Source organism: Xyrauchen texanus, chromosome 16 (genome assembly GCF_025860055.1).
Source record: "Xyrauchen texanus isolate HMW12.3.18 chromosome 16, RBS_HiC_50CHRs, whole genome shotgun sequence".
Taxonomy (NCBI): Eukaryota; Metazoa; Chordata; class Actinopteri; order Cypriniformes; family Catostomidae; genus Xyrauchen; species Xyrauchen texanus.
In genome coordinates this window covers 41728315-41741162 of record NC_068291.1, presented here as the reverse complement: position 1 = coordinate 41741162, position 12848 = coordinate 41728315, and the positions used below count along the sequence as shown (strand labels likewise).

Genomic DNA, 12848 nt, shown 5'->3' with positions numbered 1-12848 from the left:
TGTTTCAGTTAATACCGGCATCCTCTCTGTGAACCACATCGCTGAACAAAAATGACTGTTGCAATATGTTCTTAAACATTTAGTTTGTGGTCACATACGGCCAAAAGCACCTGTGTTCTGAAAACAACCCATTGATAGTTTATTGATTTTAATCACAATGTAGTGCAACTGTTACATACCGAGTTGAAGACATGCCACAAATAATACACAAACCTCATATTACACAGTTAAATGACTGCTTAAATTTGGCTTCACCATATTAGGTAAACATTTGTACAGGGCAAAGATGTACTCTATATATTGGCCGTTTGCTTTTTACAAAGATGCGCCTATTCCATGCCGGAGGGATTTAGTTTGTTGCCGTTTATGTGGCGAGCAATAAATCTGGGGGATGTTTTTCAATCTTATGTAAGCAGAAAATATGACAAAATAATAAAAACAAATATTCAATTTCTTTTTGAGGGATGCAGTGGCGTTAAAAATGATTTGAAATGCTTGGAACTTGAGTAGAAATATCATTTTACAAAATCACGTCAATAAAAATGCAGCACACATTTGGCGGCTTTTTTGTAATACTAGGGGGAAGTGATTCTTTTATTGAACGCCCTCCGGGGAAAATCGTTTAACATGTTTTATTGCCCTTTCTGTATGATTGCTGAAAACAAAAAAACAAGCAACCATTCATGCATGAGGACGACAATGCGTAAGTGAAAGAAACAAAATATCACAATAGAAAATGTTTTTTTTTTTATGTTAGCTGTGGTGTTAGAGCAGCAATACGTTGGTAAACCTAAGAAAAAAGGATTTGTTAGACTGGCTACGTCCTCGTGTCAGTGCAAAATATAGTGAAACCAGCTAAAGCTAATGACAGAAGCCAAATAATGAGAGTTGGGGTAGTAACATGAGCCTTACAGAAAGCATTTACAACATACATTGTAAGTCTTTTGAGAAGAAGCATGGACATCTAGTGGGTAGATGAGTAACAAATGTAAATCTCACACATTAGTATTGTTATCGATACTATCATTTATATAAGGCCTCCCTTGTATTATTTGTCAAGGTTGCCAAAATGAAGAGAGAGAGAGAGAGAGAGAGTAGAGTTTTACACTTAGGACATGCATGCAAATAACATCTATATTCTCAAGTACAAGCACATTTGGAAGGAGGGTCGCATAAACCCGTCTACCCTCCTTAATTTTGAATATTGAAGTTCAACAGACTGATTTTCATTTCGATACATTTAGTGTGACATTTTGATTTCGGTTCCCAAACTACTGCGTGAAGTACTGCAGCAAACGAGGTGTGCGTGATCTGGCGATATTGCAACTAGAAATGAAATACGGCGGATCACTTCACTGACGATGAATGCGTGAAAACACCCGGACTTGTTTGATTTACACGTCTCACATTGTTGCATGTTGGAAAGTAAACGTATATACTCTAAACTCTTAGCATTTAACATTCTCATGCATACTAGTTTTTTCGATCACAAGAAGAAAGTTCATTTAAAAGTAGTCCAAACATGTTAATCTTGTGGAAATGAGTGGAAACGGATATTAACGGATTCAGTCCGGCGCATGCTAGCATGCACACCTTCACTTCTGCATGTCGCATTGCAACAGCAGTACGATGGACGGGTCGCTCTTCGCCGCTTCTTTGAACTCGTCTAGTGAGATTTGGTCGTCGTTGTTTTTATCCATCTTGCTGAAGATTCGATCCACTCTCTGCTCTGGTGTCAGACCATCTTCATTCATCTTCATCATGATCACCGTACCCACCATTTTATAAATCGCCTTCGCACAAGAGGGAAAAAGACGATATATTTTCTTTAATGGCATTACATTAAAATAGGCATTAAGATATATATTGTATACACACTTTTTTATAGTCACTTTCCACAAATGCAGTTACTTTTGTTTACAGCATTAGAAGCAGTTTTTCATAGTGAGAGCTTCTAAATATGTTAAGTTCAATTCAATTTAATTGTATCCAAATTGTAATCTAACATAAAAGTACAACAGCGTGAAAAATAGGTCGTTTTAAACTAGGGCTGTCAACCAATTCAATTGTTTTATCGAATTAATAACATATATCAATATTTGCTGGTAAAGGCCCCTAAATATTATCACTAATATAATAATACAAATATAAAAGAAATCATTGTATAAAAATACTAAAAAACTAAAATAGCTTAAGTTGACACTTTTAGCTTATTCTTTAAAATAATAACCCCAAGGGAGGCCTGGGGAGCTCAGCGAGTTTTGACGCTGACTACCACCACTGGAGTCGCGAGTTCGAATCCAGGGCGTGCTGAGTGACTCCAGCCAGGTCTCCTAAGCAACCAAATTGGCCCGGTTGCTAGGGATGGGTAGAGTCATGTGGGTTAAACTCCTTGTGGACACAATAATGTGGTTCTCGCTCTCGGTGGGGCGTGTGGTGAGTTGTGCGTGGATGCCGCGGAGAATAGCGTGAAGCCTCCACATGTGCTACATCTCCGTGGTAACACGCTCAACAAGCCACGTGATAAGATGCGCGGATTGACGGTCTCAGACGCGGAGGCAACTGCGATTCGTCCTCCGCCACGCGGATTGAGGCGAGTCACTATGCCACCACGAAGACTTTGGGAATTGGGCATTCCAAATTGGGTCGATTTTATTATAATTTTTTATATATACAGTGAGGAAAATAAGTATTTGAACACCCTGCTATTTTGCAAGTTCTCCCACTTAGAAATCATGGAGGGGTCTGAAATTGTCATCGTAGGTGCATGTCCACTGTGAGAGACATAATCTAAAAAAAAAAATCCAGAAATCACAATGTATGATTTTTTAACTATTTATTTGTATGATACAGCTGCAAATAAGTATTTGAACACCTGAGAAAATCAATGTTAATATTTGGTACAGTAGCCTTTGTTTGCAATTACAGAGGTCAAACGTTTCCTGTAGTTTTTCACCAGGTTTGCACACACTGCAGGAGGGATTTTGGCCCACTCCTCCACACAGATCTTCTTTAGATCAGTCAGGTTTCTGGGCTGTCGCTGAGAAACATGGAGTTTGAGCTCCCTCCAAAGATTCTCTATTGGGTTTAGGTCTGGAGACTGGCTAGGCCACGCCAGAACCTTGATATGCTTCTTACAGAGCCACTCCTTGGTTATCCTGGCTGTGTGCTTCGGGTCATTGTCATGTTGGAAGACCCAGCCTCGACCCATCTTCAATGCTCTAACTGAGGGAAGGAGGTTGTTCCCCAAAATCTTGCAATACATGGCCCCGGTCATCCTCTCCTTAATACAGTGCAGTCAGCCCTGTCCCATGTGCAGAAAAACACCCCCAAAGCATGATGCTACCACCCCCATGCTTCACAGTAGGGATGGTGTTCTTGGGATGGTACTCATGGTTCTTCTTCCTCCAAACACGGTTAGTGGAATTATGACCAAAAAGTTATATTTTGGTCTCATCTGACCACATGACTTTCTCCCATGACTCCTCTGGATCATCCAAATGGTCATTGGCAAACTTAAGACGGGCCTTGACATGTGCTGGTTTAAGCAGGGGAACCTTCCGTGCCATGCATGATTTCAAACCATGACGTCTTAGTGTATTACCAACAGTAACCTTGGAAACGGTGGTCCCAGCTCTTTTCAGGTCATTGACCAGCTCCTCCCGTGTAGTTCTGGGCTGATTTCTCACCTTCTTAGGATCATTGAGACCCCACGAGGTGAGATCTTGCATGGAGCCCCAGTCCGAGGGAGATTGACAGTCATGTTTAACTTCTTCCATTTTCGAATGATTGCTCCAACAGTGGACCTTTTTTCACCAAGCTGCTTGGCAATTTCCCCGTAGCCCTTTCCAGCCTTGTGGAGGTGTACAATTTTGTCTCTAGTGTCTTTGGACAGCTCTTTGGTCTTGGCCATGTTAGTAGTTGGATTCTTACTGATTGTATGGGGTGGACAGGTGTCTTTATGCAGCTATCGACCTCAAACAGGTGCATCTAATTTAGGATAATAAATGGAGTGGAGGTGGACATTTTAAAGGCAGACTAACAGGTCTTTGAGGGTCAGAATTCTAGCTGATAGACAGGTGTTCAAATACTTATTTGCAGCTGTATCATACAAATAAATAGTTAAAAAATCATACATTGTGATTTCTGGATTTTATTTTTTAGATTATGTCTCTCACAGTGGACATGCACCTACGATGACAATTTCAGACCCCTCCATGATTTCCAAGTGGGAGAACTTGCAAAATAGCAGGTTGTTCAAATATTATTTTCCTCACTGTATATATATATATATATATATAAAATAAATAATAATGATAACCCCGGAAAATATTTCCGTGAATCAGTGATTGCCTCAACTTTTTTTCGCCCCTCATGAGTTTGCATCCCTGTGAGTTATAAACTTCAGACAACGATGACAGTTGGACCACTGTTTTTTTTATTTATTATTTCACACTGGATGATTCGGCCTTAATACCTCAGGATGTGAATTAATTTTCAATAATTCAACGAGTCAGCTTGTCCCGCGGTTACCACATGTAGTATGCGGAAAACACATAAACTAGTCTTAAAAATGGCATTAGAATTAAAATGCAGAATGTCATTGAATATGACATTTTTGGAAATTAATGTTTGAATCTACAATTCATCTAATTAAAATTGTGATATGTCTTAAAGTCTCTGATTTAATTGAATAAAGAAATAAGCTGCAATTGACGCTTCAACGTGAATGTGTTCACGCGCTCTTGTGTGTGAAATGACCGAGAGCACTCTGAAGTGTGCAGCACATACAGACTATATATTTATTATATATATATCACACTGGGCCATGGAGCATACTGCTTATCTGGAGGTGAGAAACTAACATAAAAAAAACACAGAAACACTTAAATAAAAAAAAATAAGTGTTTATGAACTGATAATCTGCCGTTTTAATCGTGATTTGTGTGAAAGTGAATAAAAGTCATTGTTTGTTTTAGCACCTCTAGTGTTCGTGATGCATACAATGAGCCATATAAAAATTATTTTGCAAAAATGTAAGTATAGTAACGTGATTCTATGAGATCTGGTTGAGTTAAACAGTTCATCAACTGACATTCATTTAATTAAAAACTCGTTTTAAAGATTCCGGTCATCGTACCTCTATAATCTCCAACATCTCTACTCGAGTGATCTTGCCGTCTCCATCCAGGTCATACATGTTGAAGGCCCAGTTGAGCTTTTGCTCGAAGCTTCCTCGTGATGTAATGGACAGGGCACAGATGAACTCTCTGAAGTCAATGGTACCGTCACTATTCTTATCAAAGGTCCTGAATGCATGCTGTGCAAATTTCGATGCGTCACCATATGGGAAGAACTGCATGGGGAAAAACAAACAGGATTCCAAACAATTGATCGGTTTGGCAATATTTACCTTTTTTTATTTACTAGAGTCATGGTCCTTAATCTTTCAGGTCATAAAGCTTTAAAGGTGACGTGTGTAATTTGTACTTTAATTGGTACCAAATGGAATTGCATTCCAACATGTTTCCTGAACGTTCCCCTCTAATTCATTTGGTCAGACAAATTGATAGTCTCGCCCCAAACTCATGTCATTGGACATGAAAGTGTTGTCATGTCAGTCTGGTCGGGATGCTCAAAGGATGAACATTAAAGGGATAGTTCACCCAAATGTGACAAATCGCTCATCATTTACTCACCCTCATGCCATCCCAGATGTGAATGACTTTCTTCTGCTGAACACTGAATTTCTCCACTCTGTAAGTCCATACAATGCAAGTAAATGTGTACCAAAACTTTGAAGATCCAAAAGCACATAAAAGCAGCATAAAATTTATCCATTCAACATGGTTTAATGAATGTCTTCAGAAGTGATATGATAGGTGTGGGTGAGAAACAGATCAATATTTAAGTCCTTTTTTACTGTAAATTCTCCACTTTCACATTCTTTGTTTTTAGCGATTCGCATTCTTCAAGCCTATCGCCTCCTACAGGGCAGGGAGGGGAAATAACATTAATGGTTAAATCCATGTCTTCAGAAGCTATATGATAGGTGTGGGTGAGAAACAAATCAATATTTCAGTTATTTTTTTAGAGTTGTATATATTACTTTTATGCTGCCTTTATATGCTTTTTGGAGCTTCAAAGTTCTGACCACCATTCACTTGCATTGTATAGACCTACAGAGCTGAAATATCAGTTTGTGTTCTGCAGAAGTGAGCAAGTCATACACATCTGGGATGGCATGAGGATGAGAAAATTGTGAGATAATTTTCATTTTCAAGTAAACTATCCCTTCAACAAACCAAACAATATTTTGGAAGCACTACAGAGACACAATGTTTACACTTTTAGGGGGAAAAATACAATTTATTCACTTATGGTTGCCCCTGAATATTAGGCTGGGGTAGGTGATAGTATTCATGAGAAGAGGGAATTTGAACCATTACTGATTTTTTTCAATTTTGCAACCACTCCATGTTCTTCGTTTAGTCAGAAGCATCCCTTGGCAAACTATTTACAAATAAATAAACAGGTATCACACAGTGAGTAACAAGAACTAAAAGTGCATCTAAAAAGAGTGTTTTCACTGAGGTTCTCATTCACATATCTCACAATGTCACAGCAAGTCTATGAATAACATTTCATAGACTGCAGTTTTGAGGAAAGATTGTGCATCTCTTCAGGAAAAGGTTTTTTTGAAGTGTATAATCTTACAATTTTACACTGAAATTGGACTTATTTTGCTTTGCTCTTATTTTTATGACTTTTTATCAAATCAGAGCATATCATTGTTTTAAAACTGGAGCATTTGCCGTATGTGGCTACTTGCAACAATAATCAACAAAGTGGCATTTCATTTTTATTGCACTGTAACTTTCTTTGTTAAAAGTATGTCTTGATTTTATATTATATGTATAATAAAATGTATACCTTGTTAAATGCAAGTCACAGAATACTTATTTTTTGAGGGTATTATTTAAAGACAATAATTCATAAACAAGAACAGATTTTGAAAGAGCTGAAATTTGACTAAATATACTTTTTTTCCTGTCAAAATGCATTTATTTATTTCTTAGGAAAGAAAGCAAAACAATATGTAACAACGTAATGCTTTTGTCATGTTCATTGTTGTCCTTTGTTCTTTTGTGTACTTTTATTTTGAAAATTCCTGTTCAGTTCCTAGTTTTGTCACATCCTGTTTTCCCTCCATGTTTTGTATCTGGGTTTTATTGGTTCACTGGTTGATTACCTTGATTCAGTTCTTGTTTGTCATTGGTTTTAGTTAATTATCTCGTTATCCTGTTTCAGAGTTCTGTTTGTTGATTGGCCTTGTTACCCTTGTCCTTGTGTATTTAAACCCTGTTTGTTCTTTCATTCCCTTGTCGGTCGTTGAATGTTGTTGTACGTGAATGTTATGGTTGTTTCTCCTGCCTGTGGATGTTTTTCATGTTCATGTTGTTTTCCCCTCGTGGATATTTCTTTGTTCCTGTTTGTTTGCCCTCACTTTGATTTATAATAAAGAACCTGCTTTTGGATCCGCACCTCCTCGTCTGCCTTCACTCCTGCATTCGTTACAGCTTTATTAACATTTCCCAAACAAAGCCTTCCACAGTATTAAGATAGAAATGCTCTAAAATATCACCAATTCAAGTAACATTAAATGTTTCCCAAAGTGTAAGTGGGAGTTTGATTAATTGAGAAAAGTAGTCCCCACATAGGTTGCATTTTCATTGCAATGTGCATTAAACAGAAGTTGCGTTCATGATTCGCATCAGAGCGTCAATGCTAGCATCATTGAACTCCACATGAAAAGCGCTTGCACACAAAAACATCTCATTCTGCGTTTTGGTGATAGTTAAGACTTCTGTGCATCTGTGGTAATTAAAATGTGTCTTATTTAGGCTACAAAATACCTGGTTACTGTCACAAGTTCCATCTAGGCTTGTTTTGTGCATTATATGAAGTAAATGTCAAGTTTATTTATAAAGCATTTTAAAGGGATATTTCACTCAAAAATGATCATTCTCTCATCAATTTTGCACCCTAATGCCGTCTATAACTCCTATGACTTTCTTGCTTCTGTGGAACCTATGGAACATTTTTGAGGATGTATGATGATTTTTTGTCCGTACAATGTAAGTCAATGGGATCCGAAACTCTTAAGCTCCAAAAAGGTAATAAAGGCATCATACAAGTAATCAATACGACTCATGTGGTTTAATCCATGTCTTCTGAAGTGATATGATCACTTTGGGTGAGAAACAGATCAAAATGTAAGTCCTTATTCATTAAGTCATAATATGCTGCATTTATATTCTTTTTAGAGCTTGAAAGATTTGGACTCCATTGACCAAAGCACTTCATACCTCCTTCCCAATATCTTAGTTTGTGTTCCGCAGAAGATAGAAAGTAGTACGAGTTTGACACGACATGAGGGTGAGTAAATGATGAGAGAATTATCATTTTTGGGTGAACTCTTCCTGGAAATTAAGTTCAGATTAAAATGAGACAAACATAAAAACAAGAACTTGGACGAACTAGAACAGCATTTAAAAAACTAAACTAAAATCTAAAGCAATAAAAGCACACAAACGCATCTGTTCTGCACACAATGAGCAAAGAGAACAAGTGAAGGAAGGTCTGTAGCACAAATGATATTATGTGCCAAAGTTGAATACTTAGGGTTAGGGGTTTATTAAAATCTCTAACCCTTAGTAAGAGCATCAGCACTAATGTGGTTTGACGTTGGCTTCCTAAAAAGTCGATTGTTTCTCACCTTCACGTAGAGCTGCTGGAACTCATCCAGGTTCAGTCGACCACTGGGACAGTCTTTCAGGAAGCCCTTGTACCACTGCTTGAGCTCATGTTCATTAAATTCTGTGTTCTTCACGAGGTCCTCCATCACCTCAGGGGTCAGTTTGCTATTCTGTTTTCCCATGATTACTGCATCACAAATAAGGAAATATTATGCTGATGGAAAGTTCTCCAAGATGCATTTTAATCAGGGATGCAAGTTTAGATTGAAACTATTTTTGGAAACGTCATCTTGATTGATATTTTCACCTCCAGCAGTTGCTCTGATCTTGTAATAGGTTGCTGTGATTAAAATCGAAATGGTATAAACATTCAGTAATAATTCTAGAAGATCTATATTACGCATAACTTTATTCAGTAATAAAGGGTCCATGTCCAGAGTTTGTTTAAAAAGCCTTTTTTGTTGTATTGTAAGGGGGTAATTGAAATATAAAGTTGTCAGAGGTGATAAAATTAGATATCTTTTAAATAATGGGATTTAAAAGTGTGTCAGATTTGTAGAAATGTAATCTTTGTGTCAAATTTTGTCATAAGTCTTTGAAAAACATCTATAGTGGCTTAAACTGTCATGTGGTGTAACCACCAAGTAAAAGGTATTAAAATACTTTCCTTCACCTTGAATACATGAGAGAATATTCAACTTCCTCATTAAATATTTAAATAAAAAAATATGAATTTTTGAGTCACGAATATCAAGACGTTTTCTCATGGTTACTCCAAATGACCTGAACACAATTTGCCTTTTCATAAAAATGTAAAGGCATCTGTTATTTTTTAAACTCTAAATGGGTCCTCTCGCGTAATATTTGATTTATTTAATTTTTTTTTTTGTGTTTTTAACAACAAATTGGCTTCTTGCATGTTGGTTACCTCATATGACTTGAGGGGGCGAAAAAAATCTAAATATTAATAGTATTTAAAACAAATAAATAAAAAAAAAAGTTTTTATACATCATAGTAGTACTTCTTTGGTACTGCCTTTCACTTCTGCTGATATATACAAAACAAAATTGTGCAATGCATCTTCTTGAATGTAACAGGGTAAGAATACTATATTTACTGTAATAAATAAATAAATAGTGAGAATCATTAACAAGAGGATTAGTAAAAGCAAAACATCTGAGTGTGGTACAATAATGATAATTGGGTTTAAAATGTTTTTTAGGTGTCCTGACCATTTCTTTACAATGCAAAAAATAAAGAAATAAATGCCCAAAATATAGGCTTAATTTTCTATATGCAAAATATATCTATTTATTTTGAGTTACAATGTTACCAGGACATTTTCTTGACAGGTTTTGTGAGAATCGCCCACTACACATGGGTCAATAAGGACTTAAAATATAACAATTTATATACATTTTAACCTAAACTCTTGATGTCTTTATTACAAACACATGGGCATGCATCATATGCTCAAATATAACTGCAATAGCAATACAAAATCTATTAACAAGCAGCTTCACACAATTATTACAAAAGTGCATTCATTAGTCATATTTAATGACACTGTCAAGTGACCACAGCGATGTTAAATGTGATCATATTGTTCAAACCAGTCTGGCTGTATTGTGTTTCCCTAAATAGATTTAAGTCACAAGAGTTTGTGTGTAAATGGGCATCAGGTAAAATAGGCAACAAATGGGGAGGGGTTGAAGAGGAGCTTATTATTTCCATGTGGAGCATCTGTCTGCTGCATCAAACATGAGCATGAAAACCAGAACAGCCTCAAACACGTTTTATAAGAATGCTGCTTAATTAAAGAAATGGTCATTACTGCTAACCCAATTGTCTCTCTTATGTAATAGCCAAGTGCTGAGGCTTTTTCAAGCCCCAATGGCTGCACAAATGACCTTGAAAAAGGAAAGAAGTGCACAGTGATATAAAAATCATAAATCTCAAATGTAGGATTAAAGAAGATTTATTGAAACCTTGAGGAGACCATTGAATTCTGTAAAGTGCCACCATTCATGTATTGGATTAGATGTCATAAATTATGTGCCCAATTCCATGTCTTGATATGGGTAAAACATAATTTCGGTATACAGCTAATCAATCCTACATGCCCAAAAAAATCATTTTCAATTATTGTTCAAATGAGTGAATTTGGATCATTTTGACAAAGCCCGCAGAGAAAAGACGCAGTCACATTTGTCTGTGCATTGCACTGCGCTAAAATCAAATAACAATCAGCATGAGAAGCATCAAAGCATCTCTTCACTTCATTACACAACACGAATGCATTGTGACGTTGCAATGTGTGCGTTTCAAATGCGTCGAGTCAAATATATTCTCATACTCCAATAATGATTCAATTAAAATATGCTCTTAGTGTGCGCAGAATGCTGTAATCAGGCCATGTATAACGCAGTCATGCAAGTGTATGCAGAACGCAATTCATCCATCCATTCATGCATTCATTCCTGGCGTTTTCAGAGGACACGTAACCCTGATCATTTCATTGCAATAAACTGCAAAAGAAAAAGAAAAAAAGATCAATCTCGCCGCTGTACATGCATGCATCCGCCTCTTTCTTACCTTCAAGTAATTTGGAAGAGGCTAATAGAAATGTATGGTGGTGCTCAGAACCAGTACGCGTTTGCGTGTGCCGAACCCAAATTCCTCGGATTCGTCGCCTTTACTGAATGCCAAATAATGTATAAAGATAATTCCTTCTGCCACGAACCCTCTGCCGTCTGTGTGTGCGTTATGCGACGCAAGACATGCGGCATACACGGAGCATCAACACATCATCACCACCTCGCTACTGCTGTGGAGCCTCGCGTGCGTTTGCGCAAATTGTATGCTTGCAACCCTGCTCTTAGCGTGCTCGTGTCAGTAAACAATCTATTAAGCATCACACACAGTATGCATGCTTTAAATGCTGTTGTGCATGGGAGTCTGTTGGTGAATGTCTTTATTTTATACTGTGCATGACACCATGCATTAAGGGTCTATATTACCGTCTCAAAAATCTTTAAATTGCATTGAAAATCATGGTTTTAGATTATAGGTTAAGTGATTTCATAGTAATGCAGCAGAGATAACTTGTGGCTGTGACATGCACAGAAGGGGGGCAGAAGGGGCACAAGCCCCTGCCAATTTCATTCACAAATCTAAAGGTGCCCTTTTGGTTGTCCAGAAAAAGTATAGTTAAATGAAACAAAATCAAAATCTCGTAATAATCTTAAAATAACATTAATAATTTATTTTGTAAATCATGTGTGTGTTAATGAAAATTAAACCAGCAGATCGCGTGCAGATTCCAATCGCAAGTGATCCTCCCTATGCCCTATAGTCACTCCAAAGTGCAGAGCCTTGAAGTGGGTACTCTGAAGGAAATATGGCATTACTGTATGAATGTACCCTTCGCTAACAGTTTTGTGGAAGGGCCCTTTGAGAAAAGATTAATGTTCTCACTTCCATTTTGAACGAGCTTTCGAGTGGCATCCCCTCCCACAGCTGTGCCCTTCAAGGAAGCAAAAATGCAGTTTACCTCAGACGACTAACAGGTCATATAAAAGTCCACTCCATGTTGAAAGTTCATCAAAAGTATAATACTAGAAAGTAAATATACAGTATAATTACAACTCATTAAAAAAAATCAGTGCCCTTTTTTATCCTACCGCCCCTGTCCCTGCTGAGGTCTGTACACATTAATGACTTGTGGTTTTCATTAAGGGTTTGAAGTGAAGGGCAGGATTTGTTTAATCAGTTGCAAACATGGTCTATTTCCTTTTCAAATCATATTCTCAACAGCTGTATGAGCTAATTAAGCAGTGCAACTGTTTATAAACAATGTTATGTTCAATTTAACTCAAACTGCTTTTAATTGGCTTGAATATTTACAAGTAACCTTGTGTTTTCAAAGTTTTCAGTTTTTGATATTGAAACATTTTGTTTCTGTACACTCTTTGAAGAAAAGTTTCCATATTGAACCCAAAAGGGTTCTATCGCCAGCTTCGTATTTTGGACCCCTAAAAGGTTCTATATTGAACCCTTTTTAAGGGTTATATCAAAAGAACCCTAAA

The 12848-nt window shown here is 37.1% G+C and overlaps 1 protein-coding gene across 1 annotated transcript; it reads right to left on the bottom strand.

Moving 5' to 3' along the window:
* Positions 1 to 123: 123 nt before the first annotated feature.
* On the bottom strand, positions 124 to 11638 carry LOC127656689 (visinin-like protein 1). Its single transcript, XM_052145128.1, has 4 exons — positions 11356 to 11638; positions 8780 to 8946; positions 5141 to 5356; positions 124 to 1793 (listed from the first exon to the last, which is right to left on the bottom strand). Exons 2-4 carry the CDS (start codon positions 8939 to 8941, stop codon positions 1596 to 1598), a joined length of 576 nt encoding a protein of 191 aa, XP_052001088.1. The 5' UTR covers positions 8942 to 8946; positions 11356 to 11638; the 3' UTR covers positions 124 to 1595.
* Positions 11639 to 12848: the final 1210 nt, after the last annotated feature.